Source organism: Aythya fuligula, chromosome 6 (genome assembly GCF_009819795.1).
Source record: "Aythya fuligula isolate bAytFul2 chromosome 6, bAytFul2.pri, whole genome shotgun sequence".
In the NCBI taxonomy this organism is placed as follows: domain Eukaryota; kingdom Metazoa; phylum Chordata; class Aves; order Anseriformes; family Anatidae; genus Aythya; species Aythya fuligula.
This window is the reverse complement of record NC_045564.1, coordinates 6751054-6770538: the sequence shown is the minus strand read 5'-3', so window position 1 is coordinate 6770538 and position 19485 is coordinate 6751054. Positions and strand designations below refer to the sequence as shown.

The 19485-nt window shown below is 46.9% G+C and overlaps 3 protein-coding genes across 10 annotated transcripts in view; 1 reads left to right on the top strand and 2 right to left on the bottom strand.

Annotated features, from left to right (window-relative positions):
* Positions 1–2765, top strand: part of KANSL1L (KAT8 regulatory NSL complex subunit 1 like) — a 56982-nt gene extending 54217 nt beyond the window's left edge. For 4 of the 5 annotated variants that reach the window (XM_032189633.1, XM_032189635.1, XM_032189634.1 and 1 more), the window contains 2 exons: positions 685–865; positions 1493–2765. In XM_032189633.1, coding sequence (XP_032045524.1) covers positions 685–865; positions 1493–1741 — 430 coding nt within the window. In that variant the 3' untranslated portion in view covers positions 1742–2765. The remainder of the gene's footprint in view (positions 1–684; positions 866–1492) is intronic. The other variant, XR_004253386.1, reaches the window with a different exon arrangement.
* Positions 2766–7407: 4642 nt separating this feature from the next.
* Positions 7408–9363, bottom strand: RPE (ribulose-5-phosphate-3-epimerase). Of its 2 annotated transcripts, XM_032189637.1 has the most exons (6): positions 9242–9363; positions 9076–9155; positions 8864–9003; positions 8649–8783; positions 8405–8491; positions 7408–7965 (listed from the first exon to the last, which is right to left on the bottom strand). In XM_032189637.1, exons 1-6 carry the CDS (start codon positions 9361–9363, stop codon positions 7843–7845), a joined length of 687 nt encoding a protein of 228 aa, XP_032045528.1. In that variant the 3' UTR covers positions 7408–7842. The 2 variants fall into 2 exon arrangements, with proteins under 2 accessions (XP_032045528.1, XP_032045529.1); XM_032189638.1 differs by lacking the exon at positions 9076–9155 and having other exon boundaries at positions 9242–9266.
* A 2167-nt stretch (positions 9364–11530) lies between these two features.
* Positions 11531–19485, bottom strand: part of UNC80 (unc-80 homolog, NALCN channel complex subunit) — a 126209-nt gene continuing 118254 nt past the window's right edge. For all 3 annotated transcript variants that reach the window (XM_032189640.1, XM_032189639.1, XM_032189641.1), the window contains 4 exons: positions 15276–15357; positions 14693–14804; positions 13200–13411; positions 11531–12387 (listed from right to left, as the gene is read on the bottom strand). In XM_032189640.1, coding sequence (XP_032045531.1) covers positions 12118–12387; positions 13200–13411; positions 14693–14804; positions 15276–15357 — 676 coding nt within the window. In that variant the 3' untranslated portion in view covers positions 11531–12117. The remainder of the gene's footprint in view (positions 12388–13199; positions 13412–14692; positions 14805–15275; positions 15358–19485) is intronic.

The following is a 19485-nucleotide window of genomic DNA, read 5'->3' as shown; positions in this document are numbered from 1 at the left end:
TATATTCAGGAATTAATTCTGAGCGCTTTTGAACATAAAGTGACTTTAGAACCTATACTGAAAAAAGACTAAATCGTATGAAAAATACAGACTTTATACGTACCTTTTTATTTTGAAAATCTGTGAGCTCTTTGGTGAAATCTTAGTGTAATTTGAAATCAGAAGTAAAACTGCCATTAACGTGAGGAAGGTCAAGCTTCTACATGACATTTGAAATGCGTGCCAGTATTTTAAATATTTTAGTTTAAATTTACAATAAAGGTGAGGTCAACATTTCTACTCTTATTACACAAACTATTTTGCTTGCTTTGGAGATTGTGGGTACCTTACCCTATGGGCTAGAGGGGCCCAGACGAGAGGTGGGGTGGCAGCGTACTTTGGGCACCTGTGTGTGGTGCTGTGCTCCCGCGTGGGCCATGCCACTCGCTGTTCTGCAGCTGGGGTGTGTCTGTTCCAGCCCCATGGCAGCTGCTTGTAGCTCCTTCACACAGCACTCTTGGCTCTGGCTTGCAGCAGCAGGGTTGTTCAGAACCACGTGTGTTGTTGTTCAGTTCAAGCAAGCGGAGCACAGGTAGCACTTGCAGAGACACTGAACACGTTGAAAAGAAAATCTGAACTACTCCCGGTGATGTGAAAGGGCAGGGAGTAGGTCTTAAGACTCTTGTCTCTCTTGTTCTGCACTAGATCTTACAGCAAAAATGCAGATGGACGACACAGCCAAGATGCGGTGCACAAAGACCACCACAGCAGCTCCTGTGCCTCGCTGCACTGTGCTGCTGAACCTGTTCCCGACCCGACATCAGAAGCCCACAGCTCTGTTTGTTCAGGGATTGCACAGCTCTGCAGGGAGAGCCATGAAGCCAAGGTGGGTGCTCCCAGTGCCCTCTGGGTCTGCTCAGGGCCTCAGTGACCACTGGCCCTTAACCTGAAACGGGGGACTTGAACATACCCACATCCTTCCCTGCTCAGAATGCCCCTAGTTTATGTGTGCTGAATGTAGCCCTTCTGTTCAGATGTAGACGTGTTTTTTATGAATGAAACCTAACATTTGTCAACAGGCTCACCGCTCAGTGAACGCGGTACATGTTTTAGAGGTGAGTGTGGCAGGCCTGGGTTCAGGGATGTGGAATCTTCCCTCGGGTATGCTGGCCAAGGGTTCCAGACAGACCTGATCTGATTGTTTTGGCGGCCAGAAAACCTGCTTGCCTGGCAGTATGGAAAGGAGCCCTCCCCCGTCCTGCGCTGTGCCTGCACAGTTGCAGCTCTGTTACGGGTTCAAACCCACATGAAGCCGGTGCACACTGACAGCTGGTGCCCAGCAGTGTGGTATTCTTTATCTGAAGAGCCCTGCAAACATTGTGAAGAATGACACTCATTTGTTACTTGATAGCAGAGCATTCTGCACACAGCTAATCAGACTCAACTGAAATCTCTTTTTTTTCCCTCTTTTCTCTTTTTCTACCCTCGCTCCTACCCTTCTGATTCCTTTCAGTCGGGGCTGTGGGAACTTCGAGTTTTTCCACTAAAAGATGAAGAGGTAGAAGCTTTACTGTGCCAAGATCAAGTAACGAATCAGACTGAAATGTCAAGTGCAGCTTTCCCCAGCGACTCGCTCTGTACTTCATGTACGCCCATTGGTTTGCCAGACAATGGCCATCCACCAAGAAAACAATCCACAGAAGAGTCAGAAGACTGCGAAAATGTTTGCCTGGGAATCAACAATACGAGAAAACAAAGGTGACAGGGAATAATGTGGTTCATTAAGAAAGCCAATTAAGGTGGAGAAAAGTGTAAGGTAAAATCTCTCTTGTTCACACAGCATATGACAGCACAATTCAAAACCTGTACATTAGCTGCATATAATATATTTTCTTTCTTGCTTTGTAACAGGCAGGATAAATCCCAAAGACAACACTTTCTTCTTCCTGAACCCCAAGAGAAAGTAATTATTTCAAGCTGGAAGTCTAATATTCCCAGTGTCGGGAGTGGGCGCACATAAATTGCTGGCACCATTCACTGCTTTCTGTTGTCATATTGCCACATTCGTTAATAATCATCCTCTTTTGTTTTGTTTGTTTTCAAATGTGTTTCTGGTTCTAGTGGATTCTGGTGCAGTAGGATATGCTGTCTACCTTAAACCAACAACTTCAACTGAACACAGAAAAACTACTTGAAAATACAGTGGTGAGAAAGCGATAACCACAGATTATTTTCCTGTGTGGCATGAATGTGTGGCAGAAAATCCACCTCTCTTTAAAGGCATGCGTGCAACCCACGTGTGAGAGAAGGGCAGGTGAGAACCAGCAGTCTGAAAGCAGACGTTGTCGAAGCCTTGCATCTAGCTTAAAACCTGTACTCAGCTCTCAGTAGTGCCAGGGCATGTTCCATATAGACGTCCTCGAGCAGTAAGATAGACATAGACCACTGCATTTCAATAGTCCGTGTATCTGCTACTCAGAGTAGGGTTCCTGTTTGTTGTGTGGGTTTAGAGAAAGGGAAGGGAAGAGGAGGCGCATCAAATCCCTGATGCAGCTCCCTGGATGTTGCGTTTTGGGTCACCTTACTTCCTTAGGCCTTCAGTAGCAAATGAGGCTCATAATATTTTGCTTTAATATGTTAAAGATGAAGTTTAGTTCAAATTTCTGTACAGTGCCTTGCAAGAGTCTCATAAGTATGCCAACATTTGGTGACTAGCTGAAAAGATGATTGATGTCTAGAAGACCAATAAAGAAAAAAGCCCCAAAGCTCTCCATTGTGATTCCAGATAGATTTTTAATTTCCCAGCAAGTTCAAGGTGAGGAAACAAAAGCAAGTTGCTGAAACTTGCATCTAAATAGCATAGTTTGGAATGTATCTGCAATCTGAAGAGGTATTAACAAAGATTAAACATTGAATGTAGGTATAATTCACCAACAGGAAGTTTTTCTGTGTAGGACAGTTGAAGGCAATTTTATAGGAGTCTCTGTTTTTGTGCAAGATTTCCTTCCATGTGTACTATCTAGAACTGAATGGCACTGGACAGATGACCCAGTTTTAGTGTCAATTCTTTTTTTTTTTTTTTTTTTTTTTTTGTCAAAATGACAGGAAATACACACTGGACATCTGAAAACAGTTCAGTAAAGTTTCAACACTACAACCTATTGCTACATTGTAGTTTATTGCACATTATGATTATTTTTTTAAACACTTTTTTAACACTGGTTTGTCTTAAACTTGAATCTTGCCTCATTGTCTGATACAATAATCTTTGATGCAAGGTTGTTTTTTTAATTAAAAGTTATTTCTATATATATAGACCCATATATGTGTGTTGTATATGGTCTGAATTGGATGGCCTTTTAGAAGTGCAGTGCTGGCTTTTGTGCTTTCTCTTGGCACAGAGACCTGCTCGGCCCAAGCGTGGCTTTGCAGACGCAGTGGCGTGGCAGTGGCACTGAGCTTTGCTGTCGTACTCGCGTTGCACTGGTGCTTGGGAGACTTCAGGTTCCCTCCAGCCCCTAAATTCAGAGGTGAGCTGTTCCACCTCTCGTCCTGCATGTGCGGCTGCTGCTGCTGGGAGAAGCTTTGTGAATTGCAATGCCTCCAGATGTGTCGCCCTCCACGCAGAAGGCTGACCCGACCAGCTCTCACCCAGCTTGCTGTAAGGTCAGGGCTTCCTGCCGGCTGATCCCTGGGGCAGCGCGAGTTCCTGCGATGTGGGGTGGGACAGGCGCAGTACGGCAGCCAGCGAGCTGCCTGACGTGGCCCAAGACGCTGTCAGGAAGCGGAAACGCATTCCAGTGTTGTATGGGAAGGAGGCAAAGCAGGGGGGGGGGGTCTAAATTCATTTGGGGGTGGGGGCGGGGTGAAGAGAATGTTAAAATGCAAGCAAGGAGACATGAACCAAATTTGGTTGGTCTCAGGAACTGTGAAGCTGCTCCTGTACGGCTGTTCAGTTCCCAGCTGTGGGCTCCTGTTGAACCATGGTGTGGCTTTTGGGTCGGTCCCCAGTGTGCTGCTCCAAAGCAGCTGTTTGTTACCGTGCCAGCTGCAGAGGCTGCACAGGCGGTTGCTGATGAGAGCGAGGGTAAGCACGCTTTCTTTGTCCTCTCTTTAGATGCTTTTGCTCAGCCATTGTGGGAAACAGCTAGTGCGTGGCAATGTAGCAATAAAAAGGCTAGGCAAAGAAAGCCAGAATGCTAGGAAAAAAACCAGCTTGTTGAAACTCTAACAATGTCTGTTGGGCTATACCCCGCCCCAGCCCTGTCAGCTCTCTTCTCTGTTAATGTCTGCCTCTCAGCTGGCTGGACCTGCAACAGCAGCCTGCACAGAGCTGCCCGAGCGACTGCGAGGCTGGAGAACCACACCCGGGCACTGCTTCCTCCTGCTGCCTCCACCCTGGGGCTGCTCCCAGAGCCTTGCTGGTGTGCAGCTTGTGCCATCAGGTGAGAAGCACACACAAGCATGGTGGGCAAAGGCCTATGGCTGCAGCTGTTGCCTGCCTGCCTCTGGCAGGGGCAGCTTGGAGCAGACAGGGTGCACGTGTGCTGCCTCATCAGCCTCCTCTCACTGCTGCAACAAGGTTAGAGAACTTGGTCACAAGCCCACCCCCTGCCTTTCCTGTGTGCTGCATGCAGCTGCAGTTGGCACTAGTGCTCTATTTCCCTGCCTGCAGCCCTTTTCCCCTGCCGAGCTGGATTCCCACCTTGGGTCAGGTTTTGCGTGAATCCTGGTGTCTTGAGGATGGCACCGGCGGTGGGAGTGGGCTGAGAGCTCAGAGCCAGAGTCACGCTTGAGGCCATGAAATGAGCAGGAACCCCCTGCTTGTTTTCTTTTTGAAAAGTTAAACAACAGGGGGAAAAACAAAAAAAGCTGTTTGTCTTTTGGCTGTTAAGCTGTAAGAACAGCTGTCAGCACTGCTTCCAGTGAAGGTACTCTAAAGGCTGCCTTAAATACCAACTCAAACACATGCGGTAAGGCCTGTAAGGCCTTCCCCCCACCCGTACATGAAAATGGGGTGTTGCAGCCTCACAAAGAAAACCATTTCCCTTGCACTTCATTTACCATTCTCAGCAGAGAAGTTTTTACGGCCACCTGCGTTCTGCTCCCTGCTGCTACAAGGGTTTAAATGCTTCGTCCAGGACCTTGATGGAATGTAAGTACAACTGCACCCTGTTGAGCCCCGCTGCAGTGAAGCCATGCGTGCCTCCAGCTCAGGGATGGGCACTGTTCCGCCCTGCAGCGCACACCCAGCCTCCCTGGGGCCGTACCCAAGTGCCTTTTATCCCGCCTTGCAGTCAGACGGTGCCGTGCTCTGGCAGCGCACTCTGGCCTGCTGTAGCCCACATGACTCAGCGTCACCACTGCCTCCCTGCTGCTTCGTTGCTGAAACTTTATCAGAGCATTGCAACATGTAACGGCTCCGGGGTTTGTTGGCCCCGCAGATATGCAAACACCTCGTCTGGTTTCAAGTCCTGCAGCTGGGGTGCTTCCTCTGTGGCGCTGCATTACTGCGCAGAGGACAAGCCCAAACGCAGCCTAACGGATTGCTTCAGGTTCTGTATCAAGGCACACAACCGGACAAGTCCTAAGCAGTAAAGGAACACCTCTTGGTGCTGATATTTTCATGGATTCTTCAGCTCTGCGCTCACAACTAGTTTTAACCTTAGGTGTGTCAAAGGACACTGCCATAGCAACCAGCTGAACAGACCCACCTGGGTGGGATTCACACAGAAAGCAGCAAGTGAGCGATTTTCCTGTGTGTCTAATTCTCTTCTCCCACAACAGTGCTAAGGTAAGGCTGAATGGAAGTAGAACTACCGCATTGAAACAGGGACAAAGCAACTGAAACCTCTGAAAGAAAACATACCGCATGGTTCTGTGCTCAGAACACAACGCAAAGCTCTCACTCACGCGGCATGACTTGGGGCCTTTTTTTTCCAAATTAATGAGAAAAAGCAAGGGAAATTGTTTGAATGCCCTTCAAACGAGCTTGAGATCAACTGTAGGAAGCAAATACTGCTTACAACGGAACGAAAAGTCATACTTCCCAATCCTGAACTAAACTTCTGATAGCTGTTTTTTACTGCTTAGCCCTGCATTTTAAGTACCAAAGCCTTGATTTTTTTTTCTCAATGTGCGCAGTATTTTAAACTCTACACAGCTGCTTTCCAGCTTTAATGTGTCCAGTGGGCACATGGACCATTACCTTTTTCCTAGCCAAGCTTTTTTTGGCTGCTTCTGAGATGTTTTCAGAGCAGTAGCTCCAGCAGACTCCATTTTTCTCTTGCTAGCTCTCATCTGGGGTTGCAAATGGAAACAGGAAGCGAAGACATTTGTTCACCTAACCCACAACCAACCACACAGGAAAACGAAGCGGCTTAGCCAGCTCTGAGACCTGCCTGGATTGTCTGCAAGCCCCCTCCTTAGTGCTGGCAGCAACCCGGGCTGTAACAGCACCCTGTGTCTCCTTGCCCAGCACCAAGTGTTTTACCCTCCTGCGCTGTTGGCTGCTGTGGGATCGCAGTGGATGCAGCCCAGAGGCCGGGCTGTGGGGCACTGCATGCCTGGGGCTCACAGCAGGGCGTGCGTCAGCTCGAGCGCTGCTGCCACAGCAGGAAGGTGACAGGTGCCCAGCTTTGCTGCAAGAACAAATTTGACTACGTGCTTGAACTGACCTGGATGCAATTGTTGAGCTGTCAGGCCTGCTCCCTTGAACTAGCATACAGCAGCCCTTCTGTAACTTACGGGAAAAAATGCCAAGCAAGCAGAACACAATAAAATATTAAAGGAGCGAGCACTACTGATTAGAGCCATGCGAGGCAGGTCTGTCTAACACAACCCACTCAAGTCTTCCTCTAGGGGGTTTTAACTCTCCTATTCCACATGTCCAAACAGGCCAAGCTAAGAAGTTAGCGCAAACAACCAGGAGCTATGAGAACTATTTAGCTTTCTAGCTATGAGAACGGAGCTGTTTAACAGGTGAAGAACCACCTCCACCTAGTGCATGTATCTCAAGCTACATACAGCGAAATCACTGCAGTACATAACACGCCTGTATGTCACTATCCTAATCGCTCACTTGGACTTACTTATGCACAAATTCAGGAGGTTGGGGTCAAGATACTGCACTCTAACATTCCAGCATGGAATTCCATCACTTCCAGGAATTTGAGTCAGAGCTGTCTTACCTGGCTATTTGAAAGGCGAACGAGAAAACAGTTCCCAGCCTGTGACCTGGTAAAGATGTTCAACAGATGGGTGTGGTGTTTAAAAAACTTCGATAGGTCAAGTATTTCTACACAGTAAAAGCAAAACAGAAATATTTCTATCATCCACAGCTTTCCCCAGCCCTAATAAACTGCATTTTCCCCAAAGTTACTATTCCAACTCCTCATTTTTGACAGTCAATTTAAAGGAGACTTACCACACCAGGAGAAGTGTGTTTAATGCAGACATTGGAAAAGTTTTGTAGGAATGCACAGATCAAGTGACAAAATACAGACAGCAGAAGGCAGGTTCATTAGAGTCGTCCACAAGAGAGATTGCATGTGGTGATGCTACACTCTTCTAGCAAGCAAAAACTGATTGAATTTTAGTTCGATCCACTCAGCATTAAAGGTTGTTGCATAAAATTAGCCTCCACAGAATCAAGAAACAGGTTCAAACCATTGCATTTCCAACCCTGAAAGACAGCCAGAATGTTTTTTCACTGCTGCTTGCTTCATTGCAGTGAAGGAATGATTCCTCTGTTCAGCAGCAACAAATTTCTGTAATTAATGTTCATCCAGCCCTCCCTTACGCACGAGAAACAAGGGCTCTCCTGCACGCACAGAGCCTTCTTGAACACTGTTCGAGTAGGTCTCATCGATCCAGACACCGCTTTTGAGCAGCTTCTGAACACACGTTCCTTAGAAGGTTGATCACAGATCTCGGATCTGCGCTCCTCATAATAGCACTGCCAGATACAATCATATTTGCACCTGCCTGGAAGATATTAAACACCCACTCAGTGACACAGAACAGACCCGTTTCTTAAGACTTTTCTTGCTGCAAAACACACAAGGAGACAGCAGTTTGTAGGCTGATGAATGAATGAGCACTACCTGCAGGACACAGGTACCGTGCCTCTAACTACAGCTGCGAATTAACTTTGGAAAAGACAGCACCTCCCCTCACAGCCCCTCACAGCTAACTGCTTCACCACTGCTCCTGCTTAGCTGCGTGTACAACAAACGACTTAGGAGGGGCTTCAGTAGCCACTGTTAAAAAAGGCACAAATGATTTTGCTACTATGTCAGCTTTACTGTTCCTTCTGAAAATGACTGCTCAAAGGGCTTGTCCTCCTATGCCTTATTTTCTGAGGGATGACTCCATCATCTCCCAACACGCTGACCCAGAGCGCTGTGCTGTTTCAGCCTCTTACCTCTGCGCACTTGTGGATGGTGTCAGGCCCAACTCCTCCATCCACTTCGATATCCAGCGATGGGAACTGCGTCCTCAGCCACTGAACCTGCGAGAGATGGCGTTAAAAGGCTGGCACTGAGAGCTGCACCCAGCCAGTTTATTCTCACACAGTTTATTCTCACACACACACAAGGTTTACTCGTTTCCCCGCTACTCTCTCTGTGGTTAACTTTACGCTCGGTAGACGGGAGGCGTCGGTTCACCTTTGGCATCATGTCTTCCATGAATTTCTGCCCTCCGAAGCCCGGCTCCACCGTCATCACCAGCGCCATGTCGATCTGGTTGGCCCAGGGTGCCAGCTGCTCCACCGTCGTGCCGGGCTTGATGGCCAGGCCCACCTGCGGGAGAGGAGGCGCAGAGCGGCTGCAGGCCGTGCCGGGGGCTGCGTGAGGCGGCTCCGGGCTGCGCGGCCGCTCACCTTCATGCCGTTCTCGCGGATGTCCTTGATGAGCGCGCCGGGGTTGTCCGCGGCCTCCAGGTGGAAGGTGTACTGGTTGGCGCCCGCCACCGCCATCGGCTGCACCCACTGCTCGGGCCTGGCCACCATCATGTGCATGTCTGCGGGGCGGCGGCGCCGTCAGGGCGGCGCTGGAGCCGCGCAGGGCCCCGCGGCGCCCCGCGGCCGCTTACCGAAGAAGGGCTCCTGGCCCAGGCGGCGCCGCAGGCTCTCGACCACCGGGTGCCCGAAGGTGATGTTGGGCACGAAGTGCCTGGGGGCCGAACACACGGCGTTACCCCGCGGCCCCTTCTCGCCCTCCCCTCCTTCCCTCCCTCCCTCCCGCCCGCCCGGCGTTACCCGTCCATGACGTCCAGGTGCAGGTAGTCGGCGCCGCACTCCAGCAGCCGCCCGCACTCTGCGCCCAGCGCCGCCAGGTCGCCGTTGAGCACGGACGGCCCGACCCGGCACCCGGACGCCATCGCCGCCGCCCCGCGCACGCGCGGCCCGACGGGAGCCCGCCCCCAGCCACAGCCACGGCCACGGCCCCCAGCCCGCCTCCGCCCCGCCGCCACCGGCGCCATCTTGGCGGCCGCCTCACCCCGGCCCCTCCGCACACCCCCGGCCACACCACAAGCACCCGCAGGGCAGCCCCGCAGCAACGCGCTGCAGCTCACACCTTTACAGTTTTCTGACAGTACCACAGCACACAGACCCCTCGGTCCCTGCTATGGCTCACTGCTGTGAAGGCACCCGTGACAGCGGCAACACCTTAGTGGCAACATTTATCACGTACACTGAGTTAAACCACGTAAATCACAGCTATTTTGGCAGAGTACCACAGTGAGGTTGTCCACCTTTCGTTAAGGTAGATTCTCCCGTCTCATTTTGCACAGAAAAGGTCGCTCTGTGAAATGCACCCTGAATTCTGCACGTGCAGCGTCCCAGCTCACATCTAAGCTCTCCTCCTCCCTGCCCGCCTGCAGCCCAGCCTACCTCAGGACTGGAAAGCAAAGCTGTGTTTTTTCTCATTTGTGCGTCACTGTTAATAATAAAACTTAGCATCTGGAATTTAGCAATTCTTTGAGCGACCTCCAAGCTAGGAGATAATCCAGAGCAATCTGCCATAGGTAGCTGGCGCTGGCCACAGCGTGCTGAGGAGCTCAGCAGCAGTACAGCACGCTTTGGTCAGCAAAGCAAGCAGTTCCTCAGCCAGGAAACCCATGGAGCAGCAGAGCCCAGGTGCTGCCACCCAGTCAGCTCTCTTACAAAGCCCCATACGCTTTAAAGTTGCATTAGTGCACCACCTATGGTTAGATGGATGGATGGATGGGTAGACAGACAGATACAGACAGACAGACAGAATTTGCCTCCAGTGCAGAGGACACAGCACATGCTCAACGCCCCTGAGCCTGGGAGGAGGATGGCTTTTGCTATCATCTGCAGGTGTTTGATGTGCACGAGTTCCCTCCTCAGACTGGTATGCGCAGCTCCCATCAAATGTGAGCGTTTGGCGAATACCAGGCCGTGCAGCGCGAGGGCTCCATGGGTTGGTACAGGCTGAAACCTGCTGCCAGGTGCACAGTTAATTTTCCACACAACGGCAAAATCTGCATGTTGCACCACAGCAGTGAGACTGTCATTTGTTCGGCAGTACTTTGAGCAGCTATTTCGGAGTTGCTGAAGAGGGATGCGAGTCCTTTCTTTGGAGATGGATAGGACATTGTTCCATCTCCACAGTAAGGCTGGTTTATGACGCATACGTTCAAATTACAAGCCCCAGGGGCCAAACTTGTAATTAGCACATTTTGCAAACTCTCAGGGTGATCTAAGACATTTTCCTCTGCACAATAATGCCACGATTACAAACCGCAGTATCTAGCTCTTCTAATGTAAGCTGAAAAAGACTTTATGTGAATCCCAAAGCACGGGGTAACTTTGGGCGTTGCTTATGATTTCATGGTTTGATTCACAGCTGTTGTGCAGTTCGTCTGTAAGCAGCTAATGGATAAATTCACATTTCAGTGTAATTCCATGATGCTGCAGCAGAGCCTGTAACTCAGCTGTGACGTCAGCTGATCCCCCGCTGGGATCACCTCCTAGGTATAAATGTAACACGTATACATCTAATACTTGCAGCCACCAGCATGACGTACATAAAATGGAACCTTTGTAAATACAATCTCAGCATGCCAAAAATAGATTCTTTCATCAAGTTTCTGCCCTGCAATATCCATCTTTTGTTTACAATGTACATATATATTTATATTTTTATATATAGGAACATGAAAATACCATACATAAATATTTACTTTAAATCCCTATATAGCTAAGCACGTAAGACAGCATCAGTGGAGCAGTTGCTAGGTACCAGAAGGTCCATGCATTCCAGATGTGGTTTCTTGTTGTTTTTTTTAAAGCTATGGGGATGAATTACTCAGTACATTAAAGCAGGACAGAGTGGATTATTTATACCATCTGCAGACCACTCACCCCCTGCCCATCTATATCTGTGCGCAGCACTTGCATCCCTTCTTATGGTATGTACTGTATTTAGAGCAAATATTTTTGTAGCACAAGGGCAGGATCTTACAAAGTGGAATGAAACCAACAGACAAAAGTAAACTCAACTAAAGGCTGCAGTGCCAGAAAAAAAAAAAAAAAAAGGAAAAAAGGGGGTGGGGGGGTATCTAATAGCTCCATGGTGCTTATCATTGCTCGGCAAGTTAGAAACAGTAGTCCCAGGCCTGTGAAAATCGAGCTTTAGATTGGTACTTTTTTGTCAGCATATTCACTGTCAGTACCAAACTGTAAGAGCCTTGGATACAGCTGCTATATAGCCCTCCTCTCAAAAAAGCTACAAAAATAAATCTTGGGCACAGTCTCAAAAGAGGTTTCTCTTTCCTGTCTTGCACAGTACAACAGCCTACTTACCCAAAGAGGCTGCTGATCAAAGTACATACATGGCTGCCAGATCAAGGTTTTGTGGACCACACATACTTGCCCACACCTCCTACCCTGAGAATTTTTTTAAAAATTCTCTGCTCCTACAGTCTTGCCCTGAACAGAAATAGATTTCGCAAACAGAAATTAGCTAGTCTACAGCAACAGGCTGTTAGCTATATTCTGCTTTTGGATAATAAAGTGCTCGTTTGAATTAGTTACTAGTTACCAGGGAACTCAAAGGAGAAAGCACAGTTTCCCTTCCTCCTCCCACTACTGCACTTCCCCAAGAGTTAAACGTGAGATTCATCCAGATCGACGTCGGTCTCCCCAAGCTCCACGTGCGTGAAGCTGAAGTGAGTGGCCAGCAAGGGGTTCTCCATCCCGTTGTCCTCACTGATGTGAAGGACCGTGTCCCCGTGCTGCAGTAAGCTGGTGGTCTCAAGGCCGGCGTAGTCCTCGGTGTCAGAGAGCTGGGTGGGTGGGGTGCTTTGTGCTGTGGCTGGCCGGGACTCCAAACCCTCCTCTTTTTCCTTCTCCTTCTCGGTAGAAAGTGCCTCACTCTGCAATTGAGGAGAGCCAGTGGTCATGTTCAGAGAGAAAGGGCGAGTGGGGGAAGAGCTACGGAACACCTATAAAGTATTTTCTCATTCAGAACTACTTTTTACCATTAAAGGGCCTTTTGCAAATTATAAATCCCCAAAAATCTGCCCTAACAATTATATTTATATTTTTTTTTTTTGCCGGTGAATGAAATTTGTAACAATAACCAGAAAAGCTGTCTGCTTTCAATTAACACTTCCTCATTTCGTATTTTTAAGAAAGTTGTCTTATACTTGTTCATGTCAAAGTCCATACACCCAAAAGACACCAGATAGCTGGGGTATAAAAGTGACCACAATGCTACTAATGTGTTGAAGTGGCAATTGTGATTGTCTCTCACTGTGCTCAGTGGTGTCCAACAAAGAAAAATGTTGGACAAGCAGCTTCTTTTGAAATGTGATGCTTTTGCTAAAACAACCCCGAGTGAGTTTTCGAAGTAATCCTTCCTGAAGGACTCATTTCTCATACAACAAACTGTAATTGCCAGATGATGAAAACTTGCACAGGTCTAGAAAGACTTGTAGTTATGATGGAAAGATGCAGGAAATATACTTACAAATTAAGAATTACTGCAAAGACCGAGAAGCGAGTAGCTTATAAAAGTAGAGGGTAGGACAGCAAATTCAGCCTTAAGAAAAGGCTGCCTTTACTCACCAGCCAGCTTTTGTTATACTGTTGTAGTGCAGCTATAAATATTTGCCCTGCAACTTCCATCAGCAAAGCTGAGACGAAGCCATGGGCAGACACGGGATAGAACTGTGAGTCGTGTTACCTGGCCAGTGGCCTGGCTGTGGAGATCAGCTACAATGATGGCAGGCGAGGAAGTCAGCACGGGTTTACTGGGCGCTTCCTGCTTGCTGCTCCCCTGGGGGCTGCTGTGGCTGCAGCCCTGCGGCTGAGCTGCTGGAGCCGGGGGGTTGGCTGGGGACGGTGGTGTTGCCTCAGGCTGAGCTTCAGTGAAAGTCACCGACCGCTTCTGCTCCACTGAGGGGTACAAAGCCCGGAAAGCAGGGTATTAAAATGCTGTGATTTGGGAAGGAAAGCACAGTAAGAGAGCAGAGAGCATCCCTAGTGTTTTTACAGCTAAAACAGGATTCGTGATACGTTCCATCTTTATAGGCTGTCTAAATGGCGCCTCATCTCACAGCCTTTTACTCCTCGGCTTCCTCTAAAGCCACAGCAAGAGTCAGGGATCTCCTGAAGACTATTGACCCTACCTATCTTTGGCTTGGTGAGTTAAATATCACCCATAACATCATTCCACCACAGAATATAATGAACTGGATCCCCACGTGACTTACGCATTTTTGCCTTAAGTAAAAAAGGAAAACTATGATCAAACACATAAGGGAGTTGCCCCAGGTTTTGCAGGAAAATGGAAAAGAAAGAGGGCAGCTGATTACCCCTCATTCCTCCCACTGACTGGGTTCACTACCCGGCAGTAACAAAGAATTTCACGGGCTGACAACAGCTAGACTAAAGCTTAACAGTAGAACAAATATCCCTGCTCCCACTCTTAATCATTCTGGTCTAAGTTTTATGTTCCAAGGATCTCCAGCAGCGCTGTTGCCCCAGCAGAGTCCTGGCTGGAAACCCAGGAAGTTCTGAAGCAACCTTCGCTCTTCCAGGTGTTTCCTCCACAGTTAGTTGCTCACTCCAGATATACGGAATAGAGCTACCCGCTCTGCTTGGCAATGCTGACTCCTGGAAATACATTGCACTGATGCCACAAACTAGAACAGTCCCGTATTCGTTTCCATACACAGCCCTTAAAACTCAGAACTGTTAAGCTTGCAAATGATGGCAAATTTCCTTCTTTCTCCCACTGTTACTAGCAGCTTCAAGATTTGCACATCCAGAGTTTTTAGACAAGGCATCCTGAATGGAGGACACATACCCTAGATCCTCCACACTTTTAAGAGACATGATCATTGACTGCCCGTGTCCAGTTTCACCTTGCTGGCCTTGAAACCATGAAAGTGTTTCGAGAGGGCGATTTTCTGATCCATTTACTAAGGAAAAGGGTAAGCATGCTGGGGCTTCCCTTTAGTACAGGCTAGCGACGAGCAAGTTGATGGTAACAATTTCCAGTCATTACCAACCTGAACACAAACTAGTTCAACATGGCACCTCTTATTTCTATGATGAAAACAGCTTACTTATTCTTCGAACGTGCTAACTTTTCCTTTAATCTAAAAACAACAACATTGAATTTTGTACTTTAAAACATGAAGTGCTGGCTCTGGAAATGCAGCACTGCCTTACCGGTAGGTTTTGGTTTTGGCTGGATGCTCCGCCGGGTGGTTGAAAGTCGAGCTCCGTGACGGCTACGAGGTTCAGTTTGAGTTTTTTGGCGTGACAGCAGTGGTCGTCGAAGCTAGACGTTGGAAGAAAGAGTCATGTTAGGCTGAGGTATGTTCATGTCCTGCACAACTTGTCCTCTGTAGGGGGGATACAGATACACATTTTTAAGGTTTCTATGGCTCAGACATCTCCTTCATACGAAAACAGCTACTGAACTTCTGTGTTTTGGATCTGTTCAGTTTCAGTACTGACTGTAATTGATGTGCTTTGTGTAACCATCATTTGAATTTAAAAACCAAACAAAACCCACAAAACCAACAAAAGTGCACAGAGGAAAGAACCAAGAAACTCAAAGTGCACCTTCTTTCTTACCAGTTTGCCAGGTCTCACGGCTACAACTCACACTATGGTCCTGCTAACTTAGCCAGAGTATCACAGAATCCGTAAAAGGGAAGTGTTACATGCAGGAATAATTTCAAAACATACAAAACTAGAAAAAACAACAACAACAACAACAAATCAAAGAGAAGGAAAGGTTTGTTACCTGCCGTAGGCCTCTCTTGCGCCCCAGGGGCTGCTGCAAAAGAAGGTTCTGCTGTCCCGGCTCGCTCTGCACGCTTGCCACCCTGTTAGATGTCGACAGCGTTAGGCCAAGCACGGAAGCACCCTGTGTAACTAGCAGGTGTCCTGGCAATTGTGACTGACATAAATAAATCAATAGATAGGTAGATAAACCACTAATGGCACAGTCACTTCAAAGAGCAAATACTGTCTTTGAAGGATGGGGGGGACGTGTCTGTTGGGTTGTGGCTTCCAAGGCTTAGGAGAGGGTGGGAGGTGGAGTCATGGCATTCAGGACTTGGCCACGCACAGGTAGCATCCAACTATAAATAACTGCAAATTTCAGTTTTCAGTCATTGATTGATGCATCCCACTGAGCCAACACTCACTTCTCTGCATCCTTTGCCACATAGGCTTTGTCAACAAAGGCAAGATCAGCTCCTAGCTCAAAAGCCTTCTTGTTTGCGTTTCCATTTGTAAGGACAATGTTGTAAAAGCTATTTTTTTCCTCCCAAATAGACTCCACAGCCTCATCAGAATTTTGTCATCTGGTTTTAATTTCAATTTAAGTCAACAAACAAAAAACAAACACAAAGTGACAAAGGATCTATTCACATAATGGATGCATGAGTTATGCAAACAAGGCCTCACACTCAACACTTGCAGCCTTGAGTCTCTTGGTAGCGAATGAACAAAAAATACAAATAAATTATATATATACATTTATAAAAGCACACATTTTCAGTTTTTAATATCTTGGTACAAAACAGCTGAAAATCTGCAGTAAAACAATCTTTAGCAGTAAAACAGACTCGGCTACACACCATCTCATCCTCCTATTCAGCTGATCATTAAATCTACTTCATACAAAAATGCCGCCCTCCCCTCATTTTCATCAAAGTCGTATATTCCTCCAGACAGATAAAAGTTGTTCATTTAGCAGACAGCGGTCACAAAACATTTTAACTGAATGAACTGTGTCTGGGAGACATATGGTTACAATAGCAACTAACGTGTAGATGGACTTCCTTTAAAGAAGGCAGCTGCTTATTTGGGACAGACTGGAATCCACTGAGCCACAAGTCCTATTTAAGCAACTCCCAGCCATATCTGGAATGCACTGTTGAGGATTTGGTATTACAATCCATTTTGCCTTTGGCCTGCATTAATCTAAAGAAAAACAACATTCTTTTCTCTAGATGTTTTCCTTGGATCTCCCCGGAGGAGCTCAGTACCACCAACAGAGTGAAGGTTTAATATCTGCCCTTACAGGAGCGGAGGGAGAAGGCAAACCTAAGGATTGACACGGTCAGACACGACATGAAGGATGCCTGAGGAGAGGCTTAAAAAGTCCTCCCTCCTGAACAGCTCGTTCTTCCCTTTGGCACAAGTTATTGCTCGTCATAGGTTTGGTAGAAGAGAACACAAGAGCTTCCCGGTCTGCTTCAGGTCAAAGTCTGGTTAACTGAGCTCAAAGTCCTACTCCTTCCTCTCTTATCAGTTTAAACCCAAGCCAGACTTCGCATTTAAACCATATGTATGTGCTTCTTCCACCAGCTCTGCTGGCAAGATGACTGGCAACTTCAGGGGAGAGACACTACCTTCAGCCCCCGAAGCTGTTTCTCTTCTCATTATCTGACCACAGCCTCCTAAGCCTAGCCATGCCTTCGGCGATCTCACCACAGCTGCAGTGGTTTGGAAAAAAGGAAAAGCTTATGCAAGCTCAAAGCCAGAACAAACAAGATATATTTGAGTCCTTTTCTCCCCCAGACAGCCCTTCCAAATGAGATCACCAGCCTCTGAAACACATTTTCCAGCTTTTACGTAGGGTATTGACATGATTTACATACAAAGCATCCTAAACATCATGCAAGCACCCGCCTATGAATAAGCAGAGTCCTCAGAGTTACTTCCTGCGAGCAGGACTGTGTTTTTAACCCAGGCAGTAACTGCAGCACGTATGACTGGTAGGTCCAGAGGCAGCTCATCATTCCTTATTAGAGCAGAGAGACCGCGCTCAAATTAGTCCTTTTATTTGAGATCCAGACTACCTGAAATTACAGCTTGTAGAACTTTCCTCATCTCTTGTTTCTACGGTTACATAGAAACCGAGTCCTGCCAGTATGTGAATTAAGCAGGAATTGGCTGGAGAAAGTCTTGAAAAAATAATTTGCTGTTGGACTAGCTTTTGCCAATACTGTTACAATGTCTGATGAAGGAACAGTAGCTCTTGGCTCTACGGGTGAGGAGACATAGCTGTCTGTAGCAGGCAGACTACAGATTTATTCAGTACAAAAACACTGTTTGGAGTGGTAAAACAAACTCGCTTCACATGCATCACGAAAATACTTTGAAAAAGTCATTAGATAAAGAGAGCAGATGGACCACATGAGGGCACAGAGGCTACACATGAGGAGAAAAATGGTTCCCATGCAGTAACCTGTGCACTGAAGACAAACAATAGAAAGGTGAGCAACAGAAAGGCTGGATTTCGTGTCTTCCTGCTGGAGTCTGTGATTTTCAGCCTGGCTTATATCACAAGTGAAATGAGTTTAGTGAGCTGGTGGATGCTGATTTCCAGCACTGAATCATTACGCAAATTGGTATAATTCAGGATGATCTTATGAGCTGGAATTGCAGATAACTATTGCAGACAAATGGTGGATCAGAGAGCAGCACCGTTTTGCAGAGCTGCCAGCACACAGCACAGTCCTGCTGTGGCTGTCTTTTTGCCTTTTATCTCCAAATTTTGATGAAGGGATAGGAGGGGGAGGGGGCAAAGAAGGGGAGAGAGCGTCGTGAAGACTGCAAATTTCAGATGAGTGGCTGATATTTCAGATACAACCCTTCACTTTGTGAGGGTTTGTTTTCACATCAAAGAACAGCACTGCTGATCGTATTTCCATGAAAATTAGTGTGTCAGACAGATTGTTGACTCCGTGTAAACCCTCCCTCCTTTTCTGTCTCTCCTTGTTTACCAGACCTGACCAGAAACAGACTGCTTTTCCGGCAGCCTGTGGAACCCAATCAAGGAACAGTGAATCAAATGCCATTTCAGCTGGCAGTACCTTTCCCTCCTGGGGCAATGTGATCGATAAGGGGTTTGCTGCACTACATAAATTTATTTGGGATATAAATTTATTTGGGAAGAACAAAATAGAAAAATGTCCTGCCCATCACAAAGATGCTCTATCACTCCCTGAGTATCTCTGTCAGAGGTTTTGTCTTCACAGTATTGTTACTCCTGCTTCATAGTTAGGGCAGACAGGTGAGTAAAAGATCAAACAAACCCAACTTCATGGGAGCATGTTGCCATCCCTACATGAAATGACAGCCAGTCACACAGTGGGGGCTAAAAGAAACTTTGTCAGGTTGGAATTAAGAGTGATAAACCATGCAGCTACAGAATAAAATAAAATAAAATAAAATAAAATACTAAAATAAAATAAAATAAAATAAAATAACAAAACTAAAACGCAGACAAAGGAAACAAGGAGTTTAAAGGTCCATTAAAGGTGTACATGCTTGCCAAGCCACTGTGGTAGAATGTACACATTATCTACATCCCAAGGCATCTGAGTGATGGGGTTAGTGGACAAAGGCCAGTGGAAAATGGGTTAAAATGTAGATGAACTCCAGCTCTCGTATTCCCAGACACATCCTAGTCATGCTGGTGTTAGGTCTGCTATGCCTGCAATACGAATTTGCCCTGATTTTCCCTAATAGGCACCATGAAGCTAGGATAGGTGTAACTACAAACATTAAGGACAATGTCTTTGTACAACAGATTTCCATTATAGCAAGTTCTCATTTTTCCTTTCCTGATTTATGGAAACATCCTTTCCTCTCAAATTATTGCTACAACTCATGATGCTGGATACATATGCTCGAGGTACCCCATGCTGTCTGTTTACTTCTGAGCACCCAAATGCTGTCCCCTTCCTGTCTTCCCTGCTTTTCTACACAGCTGTCTCTAATTGTTATAGAACAAAGGGAAACAGGCGTTATTCTTTCTTGTCTTTATCCCTATTTATTTTTTATTTGTTTATTTATTTACTTTTATTTATTTTTTTAATTTAAAACTCCTACCTTCCATAGAGGTCTAGTCTCCATATGATGTATTTCTTTGTGTCAGTTGACTAAACATCAGCTTTTGAATTCGTAAGGCAATCATAAACTGTTGCTACTGTGCT

What these genes read in the sequence shown, in the direction of transcription:
- RPE (XM_032189637.1), bottom strand. Translation starts at nt 9,363, where the DNA reads ATGGCGTCCGGGTGCCGGGTCGGGCCGTCCGTGCTCAACGGCGACCTG. An exon ending in GGGCCAGGAGCCCTTCTTCG is followed by an intron (nt 9,004 to 9,075) that starts GTAAGCGGCCGC and finishes GCCGCCCCGCAG; the next exon opens with ACATGCACATGATGGTGGCC. An exon ending in TGGAAGACATGATGCCAAAG is followed by an intron (nt 8,492 to 8,648) that starts GTGAACCGACGC and finishes CATCTCTCGCAG; the next exon opens with GTTCAGTGGCTGAGGACGCA.